Here is a 27,453-nt window from a genome sequence, read left to right as displayed (position 1 = left end):
CAGAAGAAAAAAACGGAACAGCGAAGCACATGGTTCCACGCTGTCGATACGATGCGTGGCCAAGAGATGCTTTGAAAAATTTCTTCTAATAAACTTTTATTGAGTGCGTGACCGACTGCGTTCAATCAGTGTAATTAAGATGAGATGAAGTCCAGGCGCTGCACTTCAATCGCTCCTTCGCCGAAGCGGCCCTCCTCGAACGATTGGATATTTAATATGCGTATAATCAGCAGCAGATAGAGCGCCGAGGCTCCAGATGAACTCCTAACGTCACGCCGCCTGTCTGCGCGTGACGGAGCCACTGCCGATTTCCCCGTCGTGTAACGCGGCCAGAGCCCCGCCTCCCCCCTCCCGTAATCCCATAATTCTTTGTGTCTGTGTGTCTGCAGAGCTCTATGGTTTTGATGTCCTCATCGATTCCAACCTCAAACCCTGGCTGCTGGAAGTGAACCTCTCTCCGTCGCTGGCCTGGTGAGTGACTTTCCAAACACACTTTCTCATATTTACACCATTATTACTGTGTGTGTGTGTAATTATTAGTGCTTTATCAAATTAAGTGAAGTGATTGTCACATGTGATACACAGCACACGGTGCACACAGTGAAATGTGTTCTCTGTATTTAACCATCACCGTTGGTGAGCAGTGGGCAGCCATGACAGGCGCCCGGGGAGCAGTGTGTGGGGACGGTGCTTTGCTCAGTGGCACCTTGGCGGATCGGGATTCGAACCGGCAACCTTCTGATTACGGGCCCGCTTCCTTAACACAAGGCCACCACTGCCCCTAAAAACCCATGGTGTCCCCCTCAACATCTCCATAACACCATGGAGCCTCCGGTGTTAGGTTGGCAGTAGCCTAGCGGTTAACACACTCACCTGTGAACCAGAAGACCCAGGTTCAAATCCCACTTTCTACCATTGTGTCCCTGAGCAGTGTCTCCGGGGGGGGGACTGTCCCTGTCACTACTGATTGTAAGTCGCTCTGGATAAGGGCGTCTGGTAAATGGCGTAAATGTCACCTGTTCGCGTGACACCCGTATGCGTTGTATGGAGCAGTAATGTAGACGCGCACATTAACAGCAGAAAATAAAACACCTCTGGCGTGCAGGCCGTGGTTTTCTTTTCATAAAGTGTCCCGCCTGTGGGCGTGTTGTATAACCGCCTCGTAAACGTCCAAAAACAGCCCGGCTTCTGCTAATGTTGCACGAGAGGAAACCTGACGCGTGAATAAATGCAGCTCGGCACCTTTTTTTTTTTTTTTTTTTTTTTTTGACGGCCCGCTGCTCGAAAAAACGACCTTTTGGTTGCCCGTTCACGAAAACGGAATTTCCGGGTGACATTTGTACCGGCCATTTCTCGCGCCCGGTGGCCCGGAGGCTCCGTACACGCTTGTGTAAAACGGGAGTCGCTTCGATCTGCTCATGTTTGGCTCTTCGTTCTCGACCCCTGAAAAGGGTGGTAGTAGCCTAGCGGGTAACACACTCGCCTACGAACCAGAAGATCCGTGTTCAAACCCCACTTACTACCATCGTGTCCCTGAGCAAGACACTTAACCCTGAGTGTCTCCAGGGGGGGACTGTGGATAAGGCCGTCTGATAAATGCCGTAAATGTAAATGTAAGCGAACTGAAAAACAATGTGTTGAATGCAGCCGAACACCTGCCACTTCGCCAACTTGACACCGACGTCCCGAGGCAGGGTGCTGTGGGGTCCAGGCCGTCTTAATGAGTCCCTTCATTTACATTTACATTATCCAGAGCGACTTACAATCAGTAGTTACAGGGACAGTCCCCCCCTGGAGACACTCAGGATTAAGTGTCTTGGTCAGGGACACGATGGTAGTAAGTGGGGTTTGAACCTGGGTCTTCTGGTTCATAGGCGAGTGTCTTACCCACTAGGCTACCACCACCCCGATGAACCCTTCATGTTCATTTCACTTCCATTTGTTATATATTTGTTTATTCATCGTGCTTCATGATTCTTTTCTTCCTCTTTACGGAACCAGTGATGCTCCATTAGATCTGAAGATCAAGGCCAGCTTGATATCGGATATGTTCTCGCTCGTGGGTGAGTTCTTTATTTTTATTATTGTGCAGATGTAATTTCCCAGGTATGAATAAAATGCAGGAAATAAGCGTGCCCCGCCCTCCGCCCGCGGAGTGGGGTTATTAGCGCGACGTGTCCCTGGCACCGCGTTCACGCCGGCTCGAAAGCCTGCAGCAGGTCCCATCGTGCCTCCCGTCCGTCAAGCCGCTCCCGGGCCCGAAGGGAAGAACGCTGCTAATTGGCACCGTCACCGGCAAATCACCTCTGCCGCCTTACAATACAATTACAATAGGATGCGCCGCCGGCGTCTGCTGCGGTTTCAGCTCGGGGGGAAACCAAATCCTCCATTTAACGAATGCGAAACAAGCCACAAAAGCAGCGCCCGCGGCCATGTTTATTCAAAAAGATCATTATGAGCCCTTTTTTTTTAACGCTGAGTGACACTTTTGAGTTATTCAACACTGGCTTTGGTACCAATACAAATACCTGGTGTTTGGAGACGGTCCGACGCCGAGTTCCGATCCGACACTCGCGTTTAGGAAGGAGGAGAGTGACGTTGCTCGGGTGTCGGGTTTATGGAAATGTCAGACTTCATTTCGGTACTCATAACAACTACACAAGTATGTCTGTACGCTGCTGGAACGGTCCGCCGTTTTTATTTTGCTTTATTTATCCATTGATCCTGCTGCAGATGTGGCAAGTAGCCGCCAACGGTTCAGCATGAAGTAAAAAGGTTACCAACGTCCAGTCCGCTTATTTCAGTGATTAGTTGAACGGGGTCCTGCGTAGGTGTGTATTATTCGCAGGACACACGGTGCACACAGTGAAATGTGTCCTCTGTATTTGGTGAGCAGTGGGCAGCCATGACAGGCACTGTGTGTGTGGGGGCGGTGCTTTGCTTGGTGGCACCTTGGCAACCTTCTGATTACGGGCCCGCTTCCTTAACCGCTAGGCCACCACTGACCCCAATTAATGTTGCTGCAGCTGCTGTTGTCTGTAGTCGTGTCATTTATTCTATAGAAGGATTATTTTAATTTTGTATTTTAAGTGAATGCATAGTGCAGACGTGTGTATTTTATGCCGTGGAATATGCAGGAATAAGAACTATGCAGATTCATACTGTTTTTATGGAGGAACTGCGTGGAGCGGTCCAGGACTCGTCCCCAAGCCTCATTTAAATCTTTCTGCTCTACCAGCACCTGCCACTCTGAATGCTATATATTGACTACATACCTTTCAGGCTTTTGTTTAACTGACTTTATAGTCCCACCGAGAGATTCGAGGCACGTTTCATGACGAAATGATTCTTTTTTTTTTTGTTGTTTTTTATATGGTTATTGTGCACTGCTACAAGCGCTAGGGAAATGAGCGGGTTTAAAACATCATGGCCTGAGTCTAGCCCCCGTTTCACCACTTCAGCAGCATCTTCGCGTCTCTCTCGCGATAATTGAAACGCATGGCCGAGAATTACAGATCAAATGCACATTTAATACAACAAGTGTACGACGTGCGAAACGCATTTTACCAATCAGCGAAACAAGTTTACAAGCAGCGAATCGATCGGACCAAAAGGACCGATAACCAAACGCAAGCTCGACCCAACCCGAGTCCCTCGTCAGCAGTTTGACCATCGACGTACAGGCCGTCTCAGTAGAGCGTTTGTGTATTTTTATATCTCCCCGCGTCAGGCATCGCGTGTCAAGACCCGCTGCCCCGACAGTCGCGCTCGGACCGAGTCAGCTTGGACCCGAGCCTGAAGCATCAAACCCACAAGATGCAGGTATGGGCCTCGGCATCACACTTCTCCACACAGGACATCAGCCGGCACGTTCACGGGCGATGGAGGACCCACGTCCGCATACAGGAAGTCATCATTGTCATTGTACTGTTTTTCTCTTCTCCTTTCTGTCCTCAAGACTTACTTGTGTGTGTGTGTGTGTGTGTGTGTGCGTACGTACACATGCTTCGGTAGGCCAGCCTTTTGTCGTTGACCGTCTTCCATATACACTGTCCCTCCTCAGCGCCCCCATTCTGCCCAGTCAGCCTTGGCAGCCGTAAAAACGGTGAGTGGAACGTTCTGCTTATCTAATCAAATGTTGTTTGTCTGTCCCCTCTGCTTCTCCTGACCATGGCATCTCCACCGGGTAAGAGCGCTCAGGAGTATCTGTGTTTTATCAAATATCTATCTATCTATCAAAATTGCATAATTGTTTTCAATGGCTTTTTTCACCCCATCGTTTTGCTTAAGAATTAAAAAATATTCTTCCTTATTATTATTATTATTATTATTTTTAATACGATTTTTTTTGAGCAGAAAAACTATCTGCGTACAGTCCACACTCAACGCCAGAAAAACACCCGGTTCAGACGTCCGTATCGTTTTCTGCTCGTTGGAGCAAATCTCAAGCGGCATCCCAACACTCGGTGCCAAAAACGGGCGTGGTTTTGTAAAACCCAACTCGTTATATTCCCTCCGGGGGTAGGCAGATCTTTACACTGTAAACTGCAGCCTGGATGGGGAGTAGATGTGGGTTAAATCCTCATCATTGGTGCCGAAAGTCCTAAACGGGCAGCGTAGGAATTTTTAGAAACGACCCTTTTCCGAAGAATGCGAGGTATGCCCATATAAAGCAGCTATTGCTGGAAATGAATATGAAGGAGAAGAATGTGTGGCGTGTGAGGGCACTTGATGAATTTTGGTTGGAATGCTCAGTGGTCTGCTTCGGTCAGCTCTTCGGCTTCTGTGTTCCGTCCCAGACTGTTGGTAGCTCCTCATCCTACTGGTGCCGGCTCACTTTAATGGCCATTCTAATGATCTTTTTTCATTAGGAGCACTGTGTTCATGACTTGACGTTTACATGTGTAAACTAGAAGGTAACGTTTTTTTAAAGGAAAATCGAAGCTTTTAGAACCACGCGTTCCCTGTACGTAGTAACAGTGGTAATTGTAAAAATGAGGGTACTTCCTGCATCCCCAACCCACATGCAGGTGCAGCTCTCTCTCTGATGTTAGACGTTAAATATGCAGCGTGGAAACCACGTGGAAGCAGGATCAGAGCCTGTTGTGATTTGATAACAGGGAAGGAAAGTGACGTCCTGCTCTGTGTTGCAGCGCCAGCGGCCCTTTTCTGCCAAAGACTCTGATGTGGAGGACGTCCAGAAGGACGTCCAGAAGACAGCAGCCAGGCCGTCGGATGCCACTCTGGGTCTCACTGCCGAGGAGGTACTAGCATTAGCGGACCCATTCTGCAGCGCCCGCTTACTCTGACGATGGCGCTGTCTCCGTGTGGGCAGGTGAAAGTCCTCAGGAGGACTCGGGAGGAGCACCAGAGGCGGGGAGGCTTCATCCGGATCTTCCCCACCCCCGACTCGTGGGACCTTTACAGGTTCGAGAACAGTGGGACTCTCTAGGGTTACAGTAGGGTCTGCACATTTCCCTTTATGATGATTCTGTCGCTTATCTTTCGGCTCTTCGCAGCGGCTATCTGGAGTTCAAGACGACCATGAACTCCATGTTGGCCAATAAACTGTTCCATGGAAGGTGAGCTTTTCTTGTCATATGTGGGTAGGATCTGTTTTGCTCTGGGACGATTCTTCCCCCGGGAGGCAGTAACAGCAGAGACACTGTGGCATGTGAGCTCCTGCATGGATGCGACTGTATGTACCCGTCTAGCACAGTGATGGACACTTTATTCACCCCAGAGGGAAATTCTCAGTTTCCAGCAGTTCACACTGGACATAGCATGCATAGTACACAATGCACAGGAGGATGGCCCAGCACAGAAGGAGCAACAGCTCAGGGCCAGAATCAGTGGTGTACCTTCACCTTAAGGACAAAGCACACTCATTTTTGGAGGAGAATGTTCAAATATTGGACAGAGTAGATAGGTGGTTTGAGAGAGGAGTGAGGGAAGCTTTGCATGTGCAAAAACAACAAACCCTCACTCAACAGAGGTGGAGGCCTCAGACACAACCTATCTCCAACCTATAATGCTGCCCTTTCATCCATCCCAAGGAAAACCAGGCCCGATTCACACGTCCACCAGGTTGGCCCCACTTAACAACCCACTTAATGGGGGCAGGAGGAGGTGCCAGGGCGGGGCCGTCACATGCACCCACCCCCTCCCCCTGCTTTTGTTTCAGTTAATGAGCCTATTCCAGGCAGGAGTGAGGTGAAACCAACCTGGAGGATAAATCTGTGGTCACAAGCCAACTTCCTTCAGATCGACAAAGTCCTGTGGATGCAGAATGAAACATCTCTACGTTAAAGAAAGAAAGTCCAGTTGCCACGACTCAACTTTCAGACAAATTCACCTGGATGACTGAGAACCTTCATAGACACAATGCACAGCCATTTCCCTGCTTACCATGTTTTAATGAAGGTTCCTTTTTTTACTTCTTTGGTCCCTCAGATCCACGAAAGCAACCTCGACCTTACGAACGCGGTAGGCCAATGTCCTTACACACAATACAACGTATAATGCGGAGGCTTCGGTGCGAGGATGATGTGAGTTTTTGCCCACAGACATAAACTGAGTGATGACGTAGCTCTGGAGGTGCTGGGGTTCCACTGCAGCCATGTGGTCCAGTACGAGAGGAAGCTGCTCACCCTCGAGGCGCTGCGGCTCCAACGGAGGCACGTGACCAGGAAGCGAGCAGGTTGGTCTCCTCCACCACTTGCTCAGGAGGAGGAAAAGCTGAGCTGCAGACTCGGCTGGGCAGATCACCTGCGTTCGCAATTGGATGAAGCGACTTCTAACCTCCCCTGTAGGAGCACCAAGGAAGGTCTCTTCCGACAGCAGCGAGGAAGGTGAGGGGGAGGAAGAGGATGGACCGCAGACGCCAGGCCTGGCGGAGAAGAACCGTTCTGTTCCTGGGCCTGATGAGGTCCCAGCACCTCCAAAAGTGCCCAAGTCCAAAGTCAACCTGCTGAACATTCTGCAGCAAGGCTGGGACCTCAGGTCAGTGGTTTTATTTATGAAATGGCCTCGTTTCTTCAGTGGCAGTATGAGAAGCGCCCAACTCTGTCATATCTGCTGGCACTCTTTATTTTATTCCTTTTTTTTTTTTTTTTAAATGAGCTGCAAATCAATTATGATTGAACATTAATATATAACGTTAAGACTCAGTGTTATTTTATTTCATAAACTATGAAAAATATATATATTTTCAAGTAAATTATCCTTTTTATAACAAAAAATGATTTAAAGAATAAAACGAACTAGCTAGACAAGTGTCACATAAGTGTTTTTTTTTTTTTTTTTTTTTAAAACCTCACTCGATTCACTGTGCATTTTAATGTACATTACTGCCTGTATGCATATACACACAAAAAACAAGGTATTCTTTTAGCTAGATCATGCCATTATATAGAATTAGTGTTTCCTCACAAACTAGATGTTATCTGTTCTCTGTGGATTAATAAAAATGCATTTAGAACACTGCGCCAACGTACACACATGCACAAATTGGAGCGGTGTGTGAGAGAACTCAGGCCATTAGTGGATGGGCCAGAAAACCTCCTGGCACGGCAGCACGGCTCCTCCTCGACCTCACCTCTCCCCCTCCTGCACGTCTCCACGAAGTTGGCCTAATTCGCGGGAAGTGGGTGCCTTTCCAATCATGCTCGTCAACCTTGACCTCCATGCCGCTAGTCCGCCTTTGATTGGCTGATTTGATTGATTGGTTAATTGCTGGAGTCAGACAGTCTTTCTTTTTGTTGAGCTTTTTGCAGCAGGCCTGGAAGCAGTTGAAACGCGTTTTCCACCCCCTTTTGGTTATGCAATAGCCCTAAAAAAATATTTAGAATGTCTTCCCCCCCCCCACCCTTCTGCAGTATTAATGAATATTACATGTTCCTGTCTCAAGCATAACAAAGACTCCAGTCTCCCTTTTTGACTTTTAAAGTTTGTATGAAATTGTAATTTGAGCAGGACTTACAATGACATGTCTGAGTTTGTAGAAATTCCTCCCGCGCTTGCCAGGCTGAAAAGAGACCTGGGCAATTACAGTACACTGTATCTTTGTGTTGCGTTTTTTCCAAAACACATTTTCCCCTTTGCACTGGCTGTACCAGCCGTAGGTTCACCCAGGCCACAGTTGGGACAGGGAGACATGCACCAGCCAGTTATATAAGGTGACCAGGTGTAAAAAATAAAAATAAAAAAAATAGCTATAAATGCTAATGAGGAGGAGAGAGGCGGGACAAGGAGGAGAGTGGCCTATAGAAGTTGAGGGGGCATTCGCAGAAATTATTAAAACCATTCACCAACCACAATGTTTGGTGCAGACAGGAACCTTTCCCCTTATGATGTCATAAGGGGACAAATTCCAGATCCGACCATTTTTTCTAGCCACTGCAGGACCATAGACAGACTAGGGGACCTCATATACTGTTGGCATAGTCTTATTTTTTGCTGCTCTTATCTTGTACCGTCCACTGTCTGATGTGACAAGATCTCACACACATGCACACACATATACATATATAGACACACAATATACATTAAATACATTTAATGTGTACGCACACACACACACACACACACACACACACACACACACGTGTGTGTATGTATGTAAGCTGACTGCTCCATTACATGTTCAACGTGCATTTCAATTTGCTGACCTAGTCAGGCACCTGCAAAGAATCCAGCTCTGAAACATCTCTAGCTAGTGGTGCTTCATATCTAATAAGTATCTAGAGCGCCCTCCAAATAGTAGTGATGGGAACAGTCCCGCTGGGGACACTCAGGGATAAGTGTCATGCTTACAATGATATTAAGTGGGGTTTGAACCAGGGTACTTATTTTTTGGGGCTGCACATCAGGGGACACTACAGCAAAACAACCATTTTGGCCATTTGTGGTACAGAGTGTAGATTCTTTCAGTTGCACAGTTTGATTTGTCACCTGCACCATTCCTGCTCATGTCTCTTTTGCGTTCTGTACCTCTGTCCTGATATTCTTGCCATTCGCCGACCCTCTGCTCCCCCCTCTGCCTTCACTGGGCAGTAAAGTCCAGGCTCGGATGGCCTTCTCCTCATACCTCCACCGGGTCCAGATGAGGCTGCTGGCAGAGAGCAGCACCAACAGCGGCTCCACTTGGCCAGAGAAGGACAAAGACCAAATGGTAAATGCAGACTTTAAACCGCTTTGGACATTTTTAGCCTCCTGATATCTTTCAGACACTTTAAGAGTAACAAACTGCGCAAGACAACGGTGCAAAAGACAAACCTCTATTACAATAGGTAGCTTATATGCACACTGCAAAGACCTTTTGTCTCAAAAATGTTATCAAAATGGCCTTACACTGGAATGTGTTTTTTTTTTTTTTTTTTTTTTGCTTGTCTTTTAAGACTGTAAGACTCAGACTGTAATTGGAGTCTAATCATGGATTGTGTTACAGGCTTTCCCGCTCTGATCGTCCCATCCCACCTGCAGAAGAATCTTTACTTTACTGTACTTTACTTTGCAGATGCTTTTATCCAAAGCGACTTACAAGAGGATGACACCAGCAATTCTCATTCGGTTTCTATAGATTTTGAGTTACAAAACTGAGAGCCCCGATAAGGCCCAACTTGTCAGGAATAGAACACGCTGGGTAATTGTTAAGTGCTGGATTTATTTTAATTTTAAGTTTCTCTGTGGGGAGCTGCTTTCAGTGTAAAACATATTATTCAGCGGGCCGCTTAATCTGGTGCTGCTTCTGGATTTTTTATTATTTTTTTTTTCTTTTGAAGAACGTCCTGAGGGTGTTTGTCTGGGTGAGTGGGTTGTTCTTGCGTGGAATAAGACCGGGGTTGCATTATCCTTTTCTGCTCCTGCATGTGTGTTACAACTGGGGAAAATGAATCACGAAAGCTCGTCTTGCCGTGATGTGATTGAATGAAGATGGATGGTTGCTCAGGCATCATTACACTCTGAGGACATGGATCGAATTGCTGCTGCATGATTGTGGTTTTGGTCCAGCTGTAACACCCTTTGAAAGAAAACTTGTTGACATCTGCTGAAAACTGAGTGGGACCCAAAGATTATTACATACGCTTAAATGTAAACTCCAACAATACCGCGATTCTTGAACCCGGCCTTCTGATAATATTACACATCTTGTGCTAATCACAAGTTCATTATAGCGCTCCTTTCTTCTGCGATGCCTTTCTGCAGGAGCTGGTCATGCGCTTCCTGAAACGAGCCGCCGGTGATCAGCAGGCCCCGCCCAGCGACCAGCTGGCCCTGCAGGACCGGCGCCGCGTCCTGTCTCGGCAGCTGGGCGAGTTCATCCACTGCTACAACAAGGTGTCTACCGTGCACGTGTCCAGCCAAAGCCCCCGAGCTGCAGCGATGAGCCGCACGATAATCAACGCACACCTTTTCACTGTGACCTACAGGAGACCGAGCAGATGGTGGAGAACCTGGAGAGGGTCGTAGGCGACGACCGTTGCATCAATCCGGGCGTCTTTCAGGAGTTTATTCAGCAGGCGAGGTGAGTCGGCCTGTCGTTCATAACTGCGCCGCTCTGTGATCAGTTCATGTGACAACTTGGATCTTGCCGTTCGCTTTAGTGAAAGTGAACTGGAGGAGGTCCTGACCTTCTACACCAACAAAAACAAGTCAGCAAGCGTCTTTTTGGGATCCAAATCTCGCGACTGCAATGCGGACCATGCCAACGTCCACCATGGGAAAAGTGAGTAGGTCCTCAGGCCCACACGGTTTTTCGTTACCTTTGTTACCTGTTGTGTTTTCACAGATGCAATGACAGGACATTTTTTCATCTTTCTTCTTTTTTTTTAAATGTTCTTTTTCTATAACTAAATAAACATCTCAACACACTTTTACCCGCACCTACAGTCGTGGCCAAATATTTTGAGAATAACACAAAAGTTTGCTGCTTCAGTGTTTTTAGATCAGTTGTTTTTTGTCAGTTGTTTCTGTGGTGTATTGAAGTATAATTACAAGCATATTGTACGTTTCAAAGGCAATTGACAATTATTGACTATTACGTCAAGTTTATGCAAAAAGTCAATGACTGCAGTGTTGACCCTTTTTTTCCAAGACCTCTGCAATTCTCCCTGGCATGCTGTCAATCAACTTGTGGGCTAAGTCCTGACTGATGAAAGCCCATTCCTTCATAATCAGTGCTTGTTTGTCCACCCACCTCTTCAGGATTGACCACAAATGGGGCAGTGGTGGCCTACCAGGTAAGGAAACGGACCCATAATCAGATGGTTGCCGGTTCAAATCCTGAGCAAAGCGGCGTCCCCACACACTGCTCCTCGGGCGCCTGTCATGGCTGCACTTCTCACCAAGGATGATGGTTAAATACAGAGTTAAATACAGAGGATACGTTTCAGCGTGACACAGTGTGCTGTGCTGCAGTGTTTCACAATGACAATCACTTCACTTTCACAAGTTCTCAATTGGATTAATGTCTGCGTAGTTTCCTGGAGTTTCAATGTTTTGTTCCTCAGAACCACTTTGTTCTCACTCTCACCTGATGGCATGGTGCTCCATCAAAATTGTACATGAGTCCACTCCCTTGGACGAGAAGCAGCCCCACACATGAATGGTCCTCAGGATGCTTTACTGTTGGCAAGAGGCTTTTTCTTTTTCCAAAGGAAATGACTTTAGCAGTCCAATCCATGTACTTTTTACAGAATATTAGTCTGTCCTTGAAGAAGTGGCTTGACACCAGGCCATCCTCCAAAATTCTTCTCCTTACTGTGCATGCAGATGCCCTCACACCTGCCTGCTGCCATTCCTGAGCAAGCTCTGTACTGGTGGCACCCCGATCCCGCAGCTGAATCATCTTTAGGAGACGGTCCTGGCGCTTGCTGGACTTTCTTAGGCACCCTGAAGCCTTCTTCACAACACTTTCAGTTTTTGATTGCACGTAAATCAACCATTCATAAGGTAATCTTAGTAGCAGCAATATCCTTGCCTGTGAAGCCCTTTTTATCCCACACATTACTTGATCTTCAGACTTGTGCTCCTCAACACTCATCACTGAAATGATCTCAGCAGGTTCTTTTGTGGCAGGGCTGAAATGCAGTGGAAATGTTTTTTTTTTTTGGTATTAAGTTCATTTTCATGGCAAAGAGGGACTTTGCAATTCATCTGATCGCTCTTCATAACATTCCTCAGTTTATGCAACCTGCCATAATAAAAACAGGAGCAGCAAACTTTGTGAAAAACGGCCTTTGTGTCATTCTCAAAACCTTTAGCCACGACTGAACACAGCAAACCTGCATACATTACATTCAACTTCCATATTTCCAGTTTTTTTTTTTTTATACTAATATATGGCTTCCATATTCGAAAGTCCCTTTGTTTGCCACTTGCAATATATACCTTAGTTTTTACATGCCAAATAGAGTTTGCAAGTTCATTCTTCCATAGTCCTTCATCTTTCTTTTTACTTGCGTGTTTCATTTAACAAAGCATAGCATTTTAATGTTTTGTTCATGCATTCTGCTTCAAATAGATCATTATTTTTCTTACTGCTTTATCAGTGATTTATTATCCTCTCTTGGACGTCTAATAAGTGTTAAATTCAGAATTTTAGGTGTGTCTGGCAGTTGAATAAATGGATTTTAAATCATTTTCAGTGAAAAGGTCAGAATAATGATGAGGCTTTCTTTGTTTGAAGAGTGTGGGGATCACGTATCACTAAGATTGGTGCACATGGTTGTTTTCCACTTTAAGCAGAAGTCCCTGCTGCCAGTGAGGGACTCTGTGCCTCAGAAACGTCACTGTCTGCACCTAACAAAGCCCAGAAGACAGCACAAACCAGAACTGTAGAAGATAGCAGAAATGGAGTCAACAGAAACAACAAAGCTCCTAACAGAGAACATGAGGTTCAAGCCCAAGGCCTTAAACCCAGTGAAGCTCAAAGTGGACATGTGTTCATTAATGAGAACCAAAATGAACGTCAAGTTGGTAAAGCGGAGGTCGTTAAAACTGGAGAAACCCATCCGAGGACGATCAAAGTCCGTGATTTTCAGCCAAGTGTCTCAAAAAATGGCAAAGATCAACCAAGACTGTTGGCATCCCAGCACAGCTCCTCTTACCCAGCTGCCCTGGACTGCTACCACATCCACCTGCAGCACTGTTGTCCTGCAGAACAACCCTATCCCCAACCTCCACCATACCCTCCGCCCCCGGCTCCGGTCCGAAATGACCCTCAGATTCCTGCGCCGTCCCTACCAGTCAGTGGTCACCAGGGAGCACGTGTCATGTGGGCTTCTGGCCAACCGGCTGCTTCCAATCTGTTGCCCACCACCGAGGCGTCGCAAAGGCCACGTTCTTTCACCAACTCCACCATGGCTGCCGTGACAACTTCATCAATCCCGAGTGCAGTGCACATCTACAGCCAGAAACTTGCTCAGCCACCTTCTGCAGGACAAGGTAAACGTCTTCAACAGAACTTCGATTCTTCTTCTCCACTAAAAGGAGAGTGCATTGAATGGAATTGTACTTTTTCTATCCATACTTTATTCGATATTTACTTCCGTCCTTCCATTCATCCATACTTGCTTCTTCCCGTCCTTCACTGTTTGCTTCAATCCTCTTATCCATTCTGTCTTCTACTATTAATTTCTTCCGATCGTCCTTCTACCTGTACCTCTGTCCATCCACTTCTACATCCATACCGGCTACCATCTTTCCATCCATATTCACCTTATACTTCTTCCATCCTCACTTGTCCCCTCATACCTCTGTCCATCCATACTTATCACTGTCGTGTGACCTTACTCACTGTCATCAATCCGCCTGTCCCTCCTTCCACCCACACTTGTTTCAGCCATTCCATCAACCAATAAATACGCCCTTCCATTTGTACTTCCTGTATTGTTTTATCCATCCATTCATCCTTCCTCCCATCTAGTTTTGCTTCTGTTCATACTTCCTTTAATTCCATGATTATTTCTTTCCACACTTCTTTCGTATACATTTACTTTGGTCCACATGTCTATCATACTAACCTACCCTTCTCATTTTAAACTCCCTGCACAGCGCACCACAGCACCCAGGTCAGGTTCAGGCCCAGCTCAGCAGGTCTTTTTAAGGAGCTGGACTCGGTGTCGTCCCCGGCGCCGTCCAACCAGCAGGCCATCGTATCAGCCCTGCAGAAGCTGGTGGAGAAGCAGGCGGCGCGTCAGTACGCCACCTCCAACCACATCAGCCTGCTTACGCATCATGTGAGTGGCCCTTCTTCTCCATGGTCGTCCTTCCCAGTCCTTCTTATTCTCCGTGTAGATTTTCTGTCATCAGGATCAGAGGAGAAGTTCATTGTGTTTTAATCAGGTTTCACTTTTCCCAGATGAACTTCTTTTCAGCTGTAGAAAATGGAATGTTTTCATCGTGTAGGATCTGTTGTGTGTCCTGATAGATTCCAGCCTTAAAACACCCCGTGAAAATGATCTAGAGGTCCAGTTATGATGTCGCATCGCCTGGAGAACCATGCCGAGTTCATTTCCTGCCTTTCCTGTGCTCCCGTGTGGATCTTTTTCACAGCTGTGATTTAGTGCTCAGACATGGGGGCAAACTTTTTGTGCCTTAGTCATCTGGCCCATGACTACTAGACATGGGAATATGAGTGGTGATCATCTCGTAACTGTGCTGTGATATATGTGTGTGTGTGTGTGTGTATAAATAGAACCACAACACTAAAACCACTGAGAGCTGACGTGAAATGGATTCATATTGATATCAAAACTCGCATTTAATACCAGTGTACGAAGTCACAAGTTTTATGATTGTACAGACATTAACGTGAAAACCAGTGGCACTCAGGGCTTCCTGTATCACTAGAAACCAGTTTATGTTGGTTTATATTGGTTGTGGGAATCGTGGAAATGCGTAACCACAAAGGAAGTGTTACACTACATTGCTGTATCATTTCTTTTATCCATCCACTCTACAGTATATATGTCTCCTGTTTTTTAATTACTTTTGTTACTTCCTTTTTTTCAATTTCCTTCAAATTTACCTTCAATTTCTTCTTCAACTCCGTTGAATGAATGTAGCTGCCCCCCCCTCTCTGCCTGGAGAATTAATATCAAGCTCCTGGATTTACGGCGCAGTTATCTCCGCGGAGGGCCCGGGAGCAGGAATGGTGTTCCGCGTCTCCAAAAGAAGCAGGTCTTTGTGTGAGGTCTCTCTCCCTCGCTGCGATGCTCCACTGGGGAGGCGCGGTGTTGATGTTTAACAGCCAGGATGGCTCCCCCCCCCCCCCCCCCCCCCCCTTCTTTCTGGTAACTCATGCTTATAAATAGACGAATGTGGCAAATTGGCACCAAGTTGGGGGAGCGAAAAACCTTATTTGCTCTCCCTCCCATACTGAAGCCTTCACTATTTGTAGTGTGAAGCCAGATGACCTCCCTCCCTCTCTCTTTTTTTTTCACGTTCCCTCCCTTCCTCTCGTCTTTTTTGTGATGGCACCGGACCACACAGACTGCGCTTTTATGGCTCCCCACAGCTCGCCTCTAATGTTACGGGGGGAAGGTGTTCGCTGTGTTTCCCCGATGCTTGCGATGGCAGCCGTGCTTTACGGTTTGTACTCTGCCCAGAGAGCGAAGAGGCCTGTCGACCTTGTTCCAGATTCACCGAAAGAACAACAGACCTTCCGTTCTTTTCATTGAACATTAAAAAACGGATGGTTTTACTCATAAATGTGCCTTTTAGCGATGAGGAAGGACATGGAAAACGAGTAAAAACGAATGATGGTCTTCATAATATCAATCAAACTGGCGCTAGTAGCCTAGTCGGCACCACACCCACCTATAAACCAGAAGACCAGAGAGCACCAGGTTCGAACCCCACTTACTAGCGTTGTGTCCCTGAGCAAGACACTGAACCCTGAGTGTCTCCAGGGGGGGACCGTCCCTGTAAATAGTGACTGTAAGTGGCTCTGGATAAGGCCGTCTGGTAAATGCCAGAAATGTAAATGTAATCTTTACAATCCTAGTCGTTGTTCTTCTAATAGTTCTAGATCATGTGATTTCATGCAGTAATTTCGAATCATGTCATATGAATGTTGAAGTCAAAATTATGCAAGAAGGTGAGAAGTTATGCCATGTCATAATGCACACGATTCAAACTAGCGATCATATAAATCCTTTGTTGGCTTGTGTTCCCTTTTCTATAACGCCAGGTTTTTCCGGAATCGCGCGCAGTGACCGTCGCTGTGCTTGTCTGATGAACACAGAACATACATCATATTGTGGCGTTTGAAGGTGCCAGATGCTGCACATGGCACCTAAAAAGCTGGGGTCGGAATTCGGAATTTGGCAGTCATCTGACGGCATTTTCACTGGCTCGGTGGCTGCTTCTTCGAAGACTGGTATAGGCGGCCTTTTGTCTTTGACCCGAACTTGCAGTTCGTGCAAAATGTGATTTTGAGCCCCTGCATGCGTCATTAACCTCGTGGAGCCCAGCGTTATAACTGTTCCACTTTAGCTTGGGTCATTTGCCCTGAAATTTGATGATGATGATGGCTGTATAAAAATGTTTTTGTTCTGTATACTGGTAACAGTATCAATGCTACTTGTTTGCTATCTGTAAATTTCTCCAGGAACATATTCAATTTTCAGAATGAAAAGAGCTTGTGAAGTCCACTGCAGACCACCCCCCTAAAAAAGGAGACTAATCAAGATTTTATTCATTTAAAAAAATAAAACATGGACATCACAAATGTATCTGAAAAGTGAGGCTGTATTTTAAAACGTTGTTGTATCTTATTGAAAGATGCCGTGGTTTCACTTGGGAATGAAGTTTACATTTTACAGCATTTACCAGACGCCCTTATCCAGAGCGACTTACAATCAGTAGTTTCAGGGACAGTCCCCCCTGGAGACACTCAGGGTTAAGTGTCTTGCTCAGGGACATGATGGTAGTAAGTGGGGTTTGAACCTGGGTCTTCTGGTTCATAGGCGAGTGTGTTACCCACTAGGCTACTACCAGCCTAGCGATTGTGATTGTGAGACTGTGGGCGGGGCTACCAGAAGACCCCGACCCTCTGCTGTACACACTATGTATGCAGAGTACAGACCTGTACAGCAGAGATAAAACCTGAATTGGGTCCAGGTCGCCTCGTCTCTTTACTCGGAGAGCTGCCCTTGGACCAATCCCATCGGATCCCGCCTTCGTTTAATCGCCTGTTGGTCAGGAATGCTCGACATGTTCCTCTTCCGCCCGCCGACAGAGTGGACGTGGGACTAGAACAATACCCCGAGCCGACGAACAGGCGTCTCAGTGCTTCTCGTGACCTCCATGTCGCCGTGTATTAGAATGGGGGGGACGAGGCTCGGGGGGAATAATTGTGTTTTTCCTTTTTGGACACGACGATCTGTGTAATTACTCATTTCCAGCAAATTCCTGAATAATGGCGTCCCGGGCGGAATCGGCCTGTGCGTCTGCCTGCTGGTGTTTTGTGTGCCGGTCTGTAATCTTTTGTGTATCCGGACGATCCGTATCACTCGCGTGACTGAATGGCCGAGCGTTCCCGAGCACACGTGGGCTGGAGGGAGTGTGTCTGTGGGTGGGTGCAGCAACTGGTGAGTTTCGGGCGGGACGCGGTCGGAGGGGACGGACCACCGGGACGTGGAGACGGGCGGAGCCTGGCTCCGGGACACGCTGTGTACATTTCACTCAGCCGTGGAGAAATGAGGCCGACGCCCCCAGCACTGCCCTGCGGGGAATTCACACGCCTGTTCGCACCGAAGGTCCTAAAGGTCAAGCGCGGTTTCACTCTGGTTGTCCCCTGGGGCGATGGATGGTCCTGCTCTCAGCAGCAGGTGCAAGCCTCAAGCTTTTATTTCAATAAAACGTTGAAAAAGTATGAAACAGAACTTCCACGACTAATTCATGAAGGGTATTGTGAGTCAAATTAGATCTAAGATGCACATCAGAACGCTTGAATTGTTGGTATCGTTAGTGGGCGTGGCCACATTTGCATACAAGTGGTATAAGAAGTGTAAAGAACGGCGGGAAACGGAGGAGAAAGAGAGGAGATGGACTCTGCGCTACGCCTGGGCATTTCCCGTATTGACAGGAGAGGGCTTAAATCGTCCAGAATGAGGAAGAAAGGGGGGTGTGAGAGCTGTCAATCTTGCCTACAGACTCCTACCCCTTTTAAAACCTAGTTTATAAAACATCCATTACAGTTAATCACAGTGGCCTGGTGGGTAATTACTTCCTCCTCTCCAACGTACATATAACTAGCAAGCAGTTTTTGGGACGGTTGGTGAGTTATATATTAGCTATAATTATCTCCATCGTTCTGTGAACAGCTCTGTGTTCTCTTTTGTCTTCCTGCAGTTGACCAACCTAAACCTGGCTAGCGGGGTCCTCAGTAGAAACGGTGTCACCCTGAGTCCCGGAGCTCGAAGCAGGCCAGTCAGGGCTCTTCACTCCCACGCGGGTCCTTTGAGCGTGACCAGGTAAGGACGGGAAACCGAGGGACGCGACGGCCTCTTCTCCATTGTGGGAGTGTATTCACCAGGCCCCCAGACTTCCGAATGGGATTCCTCTCCTTCATTATGGCCCTCCTGTCCCTTCGCTGCTCTTTTCTCCTCTTTGTATCCGAGAAGGCCGGTGTCCCCAGAGCATCATGAAGTTCATTTGACATTCAGGGCTTTGTTCGAGAGGGAAATTAGCATGCAAGAGTATTTTCGCTCGAAGTAACTCTGGACAATTTTATAGGTGCTTAGTTCATGTCGGCCAATTTAGTCACAGGCAATAAAACATAAAGGCAATTTAACAGTCCCCGGAGGATCTTTAACAGAAAGGAAAAAGTCAATGTTTTCAATGCTGAACTTGGCTTTCAAGTGGCAGCGTTGCTCGGTTTTAATAGTATTCCTCGTCACACTTGTGCAACTATTATATATGTTTGCTTTTATTAGCATTCTGCCTCTTTCTAAACCGAGAGCTGGCGTGCAATGAAGAAGCTACTGTGTCTGAGAAAAAGAGAAGTGGCGGCTTGCCATCGGCCGGGGCCAGGGGTAACGTAAACGGAGGCCACGAACCCCCTGTGCACCGGGGGGGGAGAGAGCGGGAGGGCGGCGCTTCCGCGAACGTCCGCAGCGGCGGTCACGTGACCGGGCCGGGCCGGCGAGGGTTAACGTCGCGCGGCTGCTCCTCCGCTGAGTGACGGCATCTCAGACAGTTTGGCCCTGGTCGCTCGCCCCTCTGTTTTTCCAGTCCAGCCCTTCCTTATGTATGGAGCTGTCAGGGAATTCCTGGTATGTCTGGCTTTCCCCGCGTTTTAAAAGCATTTCTGCTTCCACAAAAGAAGGGTGGGGGGACGGGACGGGACGGGACGAGCTTTTACTGCAACCGTATAATCCTGAGCAGGCACAGTACGTACTGACGGGGTAGTCGCGTTACACGCCGTGCCTCTGATAGATGTTCCTGCGAGAGCTACTCTCCTTCCTACAAGCGGAACCAGCGGACCATTCCCGCTTCGAGGGGAGTCGTTGACAATTAATCCCAACGTTGACCGTGATTAACGGCAGAAAAATGTGTCTTCTCCCTGAACCCCGTCCTTGCGAAACACTCGGAAGACGTGGCGTTGCGGCGAGGCGACCCTCTCTGGCTTTCCGTTGGCTACTGTGTGCACCGCACCAAACCAAACCTGAACCCTTCCCTCTCCTCCAGGTGCCCTGGGCCACAAGTCCTCCCCCCAAAGAAAAACTTTTTTATTTTCGTCCTCAAACGTCTGATTTCCCGAGCGTGCCCCCCCGACCCGTTCTGGGCCCGATGGGCCATGCCAAACATGCTGAAGCTGTTAGGCGGCCCAGCTCTTTAAGAAGCGCCACGGGGGTGAGATGTGATGGGTTTCAAAGACAAGCGGGCTGCTTTGAAGTCACCGTTGCCAGTATCTGCCAGGTATGCTTTGTCAACACTTTCAACACCCACCGCGGGGGCAATTTCATAAATAACGCGGTCCGAAAAGGCCTTCAGGACCAAGAATCTCCTGATACGCTGCTAATCTCGGGATTTATTTAATTCGTTGCATGTGTTAAAGTAACACAAGGCAGCGGCAACTAGCAGGAAGGTGATGCAAAAGCACCACAACCCCAGGAGGACAGAAGTCCAATAAGGTCCCAGTTGTGCTTTTGCGTTTCCTCTGCCAGCTCACTGAGAACATTAGAAAACGCAGGATCCTCTTGTGTCCATGAAATATTTTGGTAATCTTAGCTGCTCCTGCCTTGGGCCCCGGCTGCCTCCGCTCTTGGCGTGGGTGAAGATTAGTTTCCAGTAAGGTTCTGGGTCCTGCTTGAGAGTGGTAATAGTAGCCTCTGTCCAGCATTGTAGTGGAATGTCATAATTATTGCGTGTTTAGGTTCGTTGGAGTACGTAATGGCTGGAGGACGTCTAATCCCAGGAGTGGAGATAACGCTGATGCCAAGCCAGCATCTTACTTCTTACTACTTCTCCGCCATCAGTTTTTTCAGTCAGGCCATTCTCAGAGTATCACATTGAACCTGTAACCACCATCATAAAAAGCAGTACGTTATAATATTGTAACAATCGATATTTGTTTTGAGACATTAATTCGTAAAGTTTAGCAACATTTGGCTAACTATTACTGTAGTTTACTGTAATCTGGAATAATACCTTCTGGAGACCACGAGGGGGCGATATTGAACCTTAAGGTTTTTAGATTTTATCTCGGTTCGCTTGGTTCTACAATATCATGCTTTTACGGCATTGCACTGCTGTAACTCGCCATAGTTTTACGCCTGCAGTTTTACGTCCACAGTGTAAGGTTTAGGGATCCGAACAAAGCTGTTTTCTTCTTGCAGTGAATGGCGCGTGGATCTAAGTAAAGCTCCGTACCGAGCTTGTTCTGAGGCTCTTTCAGATTATCTCTGGTTTCTTTAGGCACGATGAATTCAGTAAAAACCCCGTTTGTCTGCTTTTTGCTGTTAATGTTTATAAGAAACCTTTTGTTCACCTTAACTGGACGCAGATGTTGCAGAAGGCATGAGACTTCTCCTGAGATGACGCCAGCGTGAAATTCCACCCTGAGATAGCAGGAGAGTGTTAATGAGCGGCCGTGGATACCAGAGGGGATCTCCACAGCCACCCAGCCCGGAGAACGTGTCCCCTCCTCCACATTTCCACCACAGCCTCTGAAGTGCATTTCTCCATCATGGCTTATTAACTATGCGTCCTAAAGCTGGACGGACGTGTCTGTGTTGGACGTGGGGGGTGGGGGGAGTGAAAATAAACAGCTAGTGGAAACAAACCCCCTCAAAAAGTGTCTGGGCCGCGATGTCAGCCCACGCTGGACCAGGCCAGGGCTTTGAGGTATTATTCCGGGGTCTAGGAATCATTCCGAATGATGTCATTGCTGGACGCTCTTTTTCCCACATTAAGTATTCGTCTGAAGGAATGCCGCAAGTCTACTCGGCTAGCACTCCCCTAAAGCTGCGGGAGTGCATTCTCCAGTCAAGGGCCATACCTGCGGTCACCTGAGGTGACCCCTGGCTACAAGGCCGGTTGGGATTCGCCAACCAGGTCAACCAGGGTTCACGCTTGTCCGTAATGGGAAGCGCAGTTGCAACTGTTTAAGCTGTTTGCTGTTTACTGGGCTGCAGCGGACTGGCCAGGAAGCCAGGCTCCCCGCCCGGGACTCGGGGAGTAAATAACGTTGTCCCGCTCTTGGCGACCGAGAGGCAGCATCAGACACGAACGTGCGAACGGACTGGGGCGCGGTAAATCACCGAACGGCGGGGCAGAAGGAGTTCAGCCGAGGGCCTCTGTGCGGCTGACGGTAGTTCCGAGCGGAACCCTGAGCTGCGGGCCGCCAGTTGTTTTTCCAATTCAAATGAGAAACGCATGGGCGGACGGGGCTTTCACACGACTTGGCGGTCCCGAGTGTCTTCGTTTGGCTCCGCATCCCCCCTGTTTTGCAGCAGGCTCGGTGTTCTATTCCGGCTAATTGCCCGTCGGCCGTTCTAATATTGTCTTCGAGGCACTCGCGGTACAAATATTATTTTCGGGATTATGGGAAGAAGCTCAACATTTGATAGGAATTTGCAAAGAAAAAGTAAATGGGTGGTAGGGTGGTAGTGGCCTAGTGGATAAGACACAGGTTCAAACCCCACTTACTACCATCGTGTCCCTGAGCAAGACTCTTAACCCTGAGTGTCTCCAAGGGGGGGGACTGTCCCCGTCACTACTGACTGTAAGTCCCTCTGGATAAGGGGCATCTGGTAAATGCCCTAAATGTAAAAGTAAATCACCACCAAGTTCTTTGTATTATTCTCCCTGTTGTATGTTGCGCGTACATAGTTAGGCCGCGGTGCCGCTCTTTAATACCCCGATGCTTGGAGGGGGGAGTTGCAGGGGTGCACGGAGCCAAAGGGGCTAATTTAAGGTGCACTCGAATGAGCGATAATCCCGTCAGGAGCGCGTGCAGCCCTTCAAAGGGCAGCTTTCCTGAGCAGCGGCTGTGTGATGCGGATGGAACGTGACGCGGCGAGCCTGGTGTTAGCTGCGGCTCTGCATGCTGCTTTGCACACATTCTGCTGTCGCTTTGGAAGGAGGGGCCATTAGCGAAGGCTTCTTTTTATTCTTTGACGTATTGAATATCGGGATGAATTGGGGCCGGTTAGTATAATTAACTGACGCCGCTGTGAGTTCTGATGAAATCTTGTCCATCATAATTCTATTAATAATGGGCTTTTTTTTTTTTTTTTTTTTTTTTGGTATAAAAACTACTTTGTGTCTCGGAACAGCGGTTTGAAGAATTTTTAAATACAGAACTTTGGATTCGTTTTTTATCTCCATTTGATCAACTGGAAATATGAACAGACAACTTTCTGCCAGTTTTTTTGTGGCTGGTTTGGAGATAAAATTTCCCTTCTTTTGAGCTTCTTGGGGGGATTTAAATGTAATTGTACCCCTGTGAAACGCACAATCAGCACATCCGTATTTTTGGTGACATTAACCAGACTAATCACTCCACCTTACTTGCAGCGGGTTACATCTTGTGTCTGGTGATGACCGTTCCTTCAGATCATCGTTTGCAGACTGGCCCTTGCTCTGTTGTGGACATGGTCTTCAAACAAAATTAATAAAATGGGACGTAAAAAATACAGCAATACGTCCTCCAGCCACTGAGGGGGCTTTTGGACGTTGGAAGCTCACTCTCATTTCGTCTGGTCTTCTGCTCTTTTGTTTTATTATCATTTTTAATAGCTGTGGGAGCATTATGGGTAATTTGTATTATGCTGGTGTGCAGGGCCTTAACTGTAACACTGTAACATCCGTCATGACCATGCTGTGCTCGGATGCTGACCTTGGACTTGTTGCAATGCCATCACACGCATCCACGTTATCGTGCCCGTTATGTGCTGTCGTCTTGTTGTTTTACAGTCGAAAGCAGGACGGCGAGAGTTCCCTGGAGCGGGAGACCCGGGGCGTCGCCAAGCTGATGGCAGGTGACGTTCCTCAGCTCACCTCGGCCAACTACCAACTCCAGTTCGCCATCCGGCAGCTGCAGCAGCAGAGAGCAAACTCCAAACTACACCTGCCCGAGCAGAGCCGCGGTCGCCAGCAGGTGCGTGTCCCCCGAATAAAGCCTGTCCCTGGTGGGCTACGATCAGTCACACCCAGACGTCCTTTAAACCAGTTAAAGTAGAAGGTCCGAAGCGAGGTCCACCTTATAGCCTTCCTCTTACAGCAAGTAACTTCAAGGCCTTTATTTTAGATCTGGACTCTTCAGGGTGCTAAAAAACTAGTCCACATATTGCTGCAGGTATCTGTGTCAGCGTACAACACACAGATCCTACGTTCTGCTGAAGTATTCTGCTAAGCAGTGACAGGAAGTGCTCCTCTCTCAGGTTGGGCACTGCTGATGCGGTCTAAAATCCAAAATCCTATCTGTATCCTATCACACTTGTCTGAGGCCTAAACCTCTATTTACATCATCAACCCTTTCGTTTCTTCTGTGTCCGTTTCCTTACCCGCTGGGCCACCACTGCTTATACAGTTTTTTTTTTTTTTTTTTTTTTAATGTGTGAATGCAGCATCTCCACCGTTCTCATCAAATCGATTCCCCGAGGTGCCACTGAGGTGCCACTGAGCAAAGCACCGTCCCCACACACTGCTCCCCAGGTGCCTGTCATGGCCGCCCACTGTTCACTCAGGGTGATGGTTAAAAGCAGAGGACAAATTTCACCGCGTGCACCGTGTGCTGTGCTGCAGCGTTTCACAATGACAATCACTTCACTTTTTTATCACTTAATTTAAATGAAATGAAGGCTTTGGTGCGGCCCACTGGTGAAGCGGAACTTGGCGCGATGTTGATGTTGCGTTTTCCTTTTGTTTGCACGATTGTATTTGTTGATGTTTGTTTTCATACAGGCACAAACATGTCATATTTATTCAGCCCTGCGCCTTGAGGTCCCTCCAGCGCTGCTGTAATTAATGTGATTTTGCCCGTGTTTTGCTTGGCCCGGCCCAGGTGGCTTGCGCAAACGGGCCCGTGTGAAAGCGATCTGCCGCCAGCAGTGCTGACCGGGGTCCTCTCCACAGAGCTCTGATTGAGAAGCTGGTCAGGAGTTCAGTGGTGAGTCACAGGCCGGGTTCAGACAGTGCCGTGTATTGTGGCTCAGGTGGAGCCCCTGATTGCTGAAGCAGATTGCAGGAAATAGTTGACCGTTTACCATCGCGCTAATGGACGCTTGTAATCGTGCTCAATGATGGGGCCCATGTCCTGTTGTTCAGAGTTGGCCTGTTGTTCACCTGGGTGGACAGATGGACCGTTCTTGTGTGAGTGGTTGAGTCACCTCATCTACCTGCATCTTTCGCTCTAAAACACACCTCGCTGAACGCTGATGTTTTCTCAGTCAACATCCAAATACCCATACGTGCACCGCCATTCTGACTAGTGCGCTCGTGTCCTGACTGCCGAACGACTCAACTGCTGAACGAATCAACTACCGAACTCGCGTCCTGACTACCGAACAAATCGACTACCGAACTCGCGTCCTGACTGCCGAACGAATCGACTACCGAACTCGTGTCCTGACTGCCGAACAAATCGACTACCGAACTCGCGTCCTGACTGCCGAACGAATCGACTACTGAACTCACGTCCTGACTACCGATCAAATCAACTACCGAACTCGCGTCCTGACTACCGATCAAATCAACTACCGAACTCGCGTCCTGACTACCGATCAAATCAACTACCGAACTCGCGTCCTGACTGCCGAACGAATCGACTACTGAACTCGCGTCCTGACTGCCGAGTGAATCGACTACCGAACTCGCGTCCTGACTGCCGAACGAATCGACTACCGAACTCGCGTCCTGACTGCCGAACGAATCGACTACCGAACTCGCGTCCTGACTGCCGAACAAATCGACTACCGAACTCGCGTCCTGACTACCGAACAAATCGACTACCGAACTCGCGTCCTGACTGCCGAACGAATCGACTACCGAACTCGCGTCCTGACTGCCGAACGAATCGACTACCGAACTCGCGTCCTGACTGCCGAACGAATCGACTACTGAACTCGCGTCCTGACTGCCGAACGAATCGACTACTGAACTCGCGTCCTGACTACCGATCAAATCAACTACCGAACTCGCGTCCTGACTGCCGAACGAATCGACTACCGAACTCGCGTCCTGACTGCCGAACGAATGGACTACTGAACTCGCGTCCTGACTGCCGAACGAATCAGCTGCTGAACTCGCGTCCTGACTGCCGAACGAATCGACTACCAAACTCGCGTCCTGACTACCGATCAAATCAACTACCAAACTCGCGTCCTGACTGCCGAACGAATGGACTACTGAACTCGCGTCCTGACTGCCGAACGAATGGACTACCGAACTCGCGTCCTGACTGCCGAACGAATGGACTACCGAACTCGCGTCCTGACTGCCGAACGAATGGACTACTGAACTCGCGTCCTGACTGCCGAACAAATCGACTACTGAACTCGCGTCCTGACTACCGATCAAATCGACTACCGAACTCGCGTCCTGACTGCCGAACGAATGGACTACCGAACTCGCGTCCTGACTGCCGAACGAATGGACTACTGAACTCGCGTCCTGACTGCCGAACGAATGGACTACCGAACTCGCGTCCTGACTGCCGAACGAATGGACTACTGAACTCGCGTCCTGACTGCCGAACAAATCGACTACTGAACTCGCGTCCTGACTGCCGAACAAATCGACTACTGAACTCGCGTCCTGACTGCCGAACGAATCGACTACCGAACTCGCGTCCTGACTGCCGAACGAATCAGCTGCTGAACTCGCGTCCTGACTGCCGAACGAATCGACTACCAAACTCGCGTCCTGACTACCGATCAAATCAACTACCAAACTCGCGTCCTGACTGCCGAACGAATGGACTACTGAACTCGCGTCCTGACTGCCGAACGAATGGACTACCGAACTCGCGTCCTGACTGCCGAACGAATGGACTACCGAACTCGCGTCCTGACTGCCGAACGAATGGACTACTGAACTCGCGTCCTGACTGCCGAACAAATCGACTACTGAACTCGCGTCCTGACTACCGATCAAATCGACTACCGAACTCGCGTCCTGACTGCCGAACGAATGGACTACCGAACTCGCGTCCTGACTGCCGAACGAATGGACTACTGAACTCGCGTCCTGACTGCCGAACGAATGGACTACCGAACTCGCGTCCTGACTGCCGAACGAATGGACTACTGAACTCGCGTCCTGACTGCCGAACAAATCGACTACTGAACTCGCGTCCTGACTGCCGAACAAATCGACTACTGAACTCGCGTCCTGACTGCCGAACGAATCGACTACCGAACTCGCGTCCTGACTGCCGAACGAATCAGCTGCTGAACTCGCGTCCTGACTGCCGAACGAATCAGCTGCTGAACTCGCGTCCTGACTGCCGAACAAATCGACTACTGAACTCGCGTCCTGACTGCCGATTGAATCGACTACCGAACTCGCGTCCTGACTGCCGAACGAATCGACTACCGAACTCGCGTCCTGACTGCCGAACGAATCGACTACCGAACTCGCGTCCTGACTGCCGAACGAATCGACTACCGAACTCGCGTCCTGACTGCCGATCAAATCGACTACTGAACTCGCGTCCTGACTGCCGATCAAATCGACTACTGAACTCGCGTCCTGACTGCCGAACGAATGGACTACTGAACTCGCGTCCTGACTGCCGAACGAATGGACTACTGAACTCGCGTCCTGACTGCCGAATGAATGGACTACTGAACTCGCGTCCTGACTGCCGAATGAATGGACTACTGAACTCGCGTCCTGACTGCCGAACGAATGGACTACTGAACTCGCGTCCTGACTGCCGAACGAATGGACTACTGAACTTGCGTCCTGACTGCCGAACGAATGGACTACTGAACT

General features: G+C 48.5%; 1 protein-coding gene across 1 annotated transcript in view; it reads left to right on the top strand.

The window, feature by feature from the left end:
- The window catches only part of LOC114783769 (tubulin polyglutamylase TTLL5-like), a gene marked incomplete at its 5' end in the record, with an annotated part of 59,588 nt that overhangs the window by 17,786 nt on the left and 14,349 nt on the right, over positions 1–27,453 (top strand). The window contains 18 exons of the mRNA XM_028969263.1: positions 390–471; positions 2,002–2,063; positions 3,731–3,822; positions 4,064–4,105; positions 5,154–5,264; positions 5,336–5,427; positions 5,520–5,582; positions 6,454–6,486; positions 6,567–6,700; positions 6,813–7,002; positions 9,055–9,172; positions 10,207–10,338; positions 10,431–10,525; positions 10,605–10,726; positions 12,748–13,446; positions 14,056–14,240; positions 18,361–18,482; positions 23,431–23,614. Coding sequence (XP_028825096.1) covers positions 390–471; positions 2,002–2,063; positions 3,731–3,822; positions 4,064–4,105; positions 5,154–5,264; positions 5,336–5,427; positions 5,520–5,582; positions 6,454–6,486; positions 6,567–6,700; positions 6,813–7,002; positions 9,055–9,172; positions 10,207–10,338; positions 10,431–10,525; positions 10,605–10,726; positions 12,748–13,446; positions 14,056–14,240; positions 18,361–18,482; positions 23,431–23,614 — 2,558 coding nt within the window. The remainder of the gene's footprint in view (positions 1–389; positions 472–2,001; positions 2,064–3,730; positions 3,823–4,063; positions 4,106–5,153; positions 5,265–5,335; positions 5,428–5,519; positions 5,583–6,453; positions 6,487–6,566; positions 6,701–6,812; positions 7,003–9,054; positions 9,173–10,206; positions 10,339–10,430; positions 10,526–10,604; positions 10,727–12,747; positions 13,447–14,055; positions 14,241–18,360; positions 18,483–23,430; positions 23,615–27,453) is intronic.

This window comes from Denticeps clupeoides, unplaced genomic scaffold, assembly GCF_900700375.1.
Source record: "Denticeps clupeoides unplaced genomic scaffold, fDenClu1.1, whole genome shotgun sequence".
NCBI lineage: Eukaryota > Metazoa > Chordata > Actinopteri > Clupeiformes > Denticipitidae > Denticeps > Denticeps clupeoides.
Note: the sequence above shows the minus strand (reverse complement) of the source record. Positions and strands in the feature narration are given on the sequence as shown.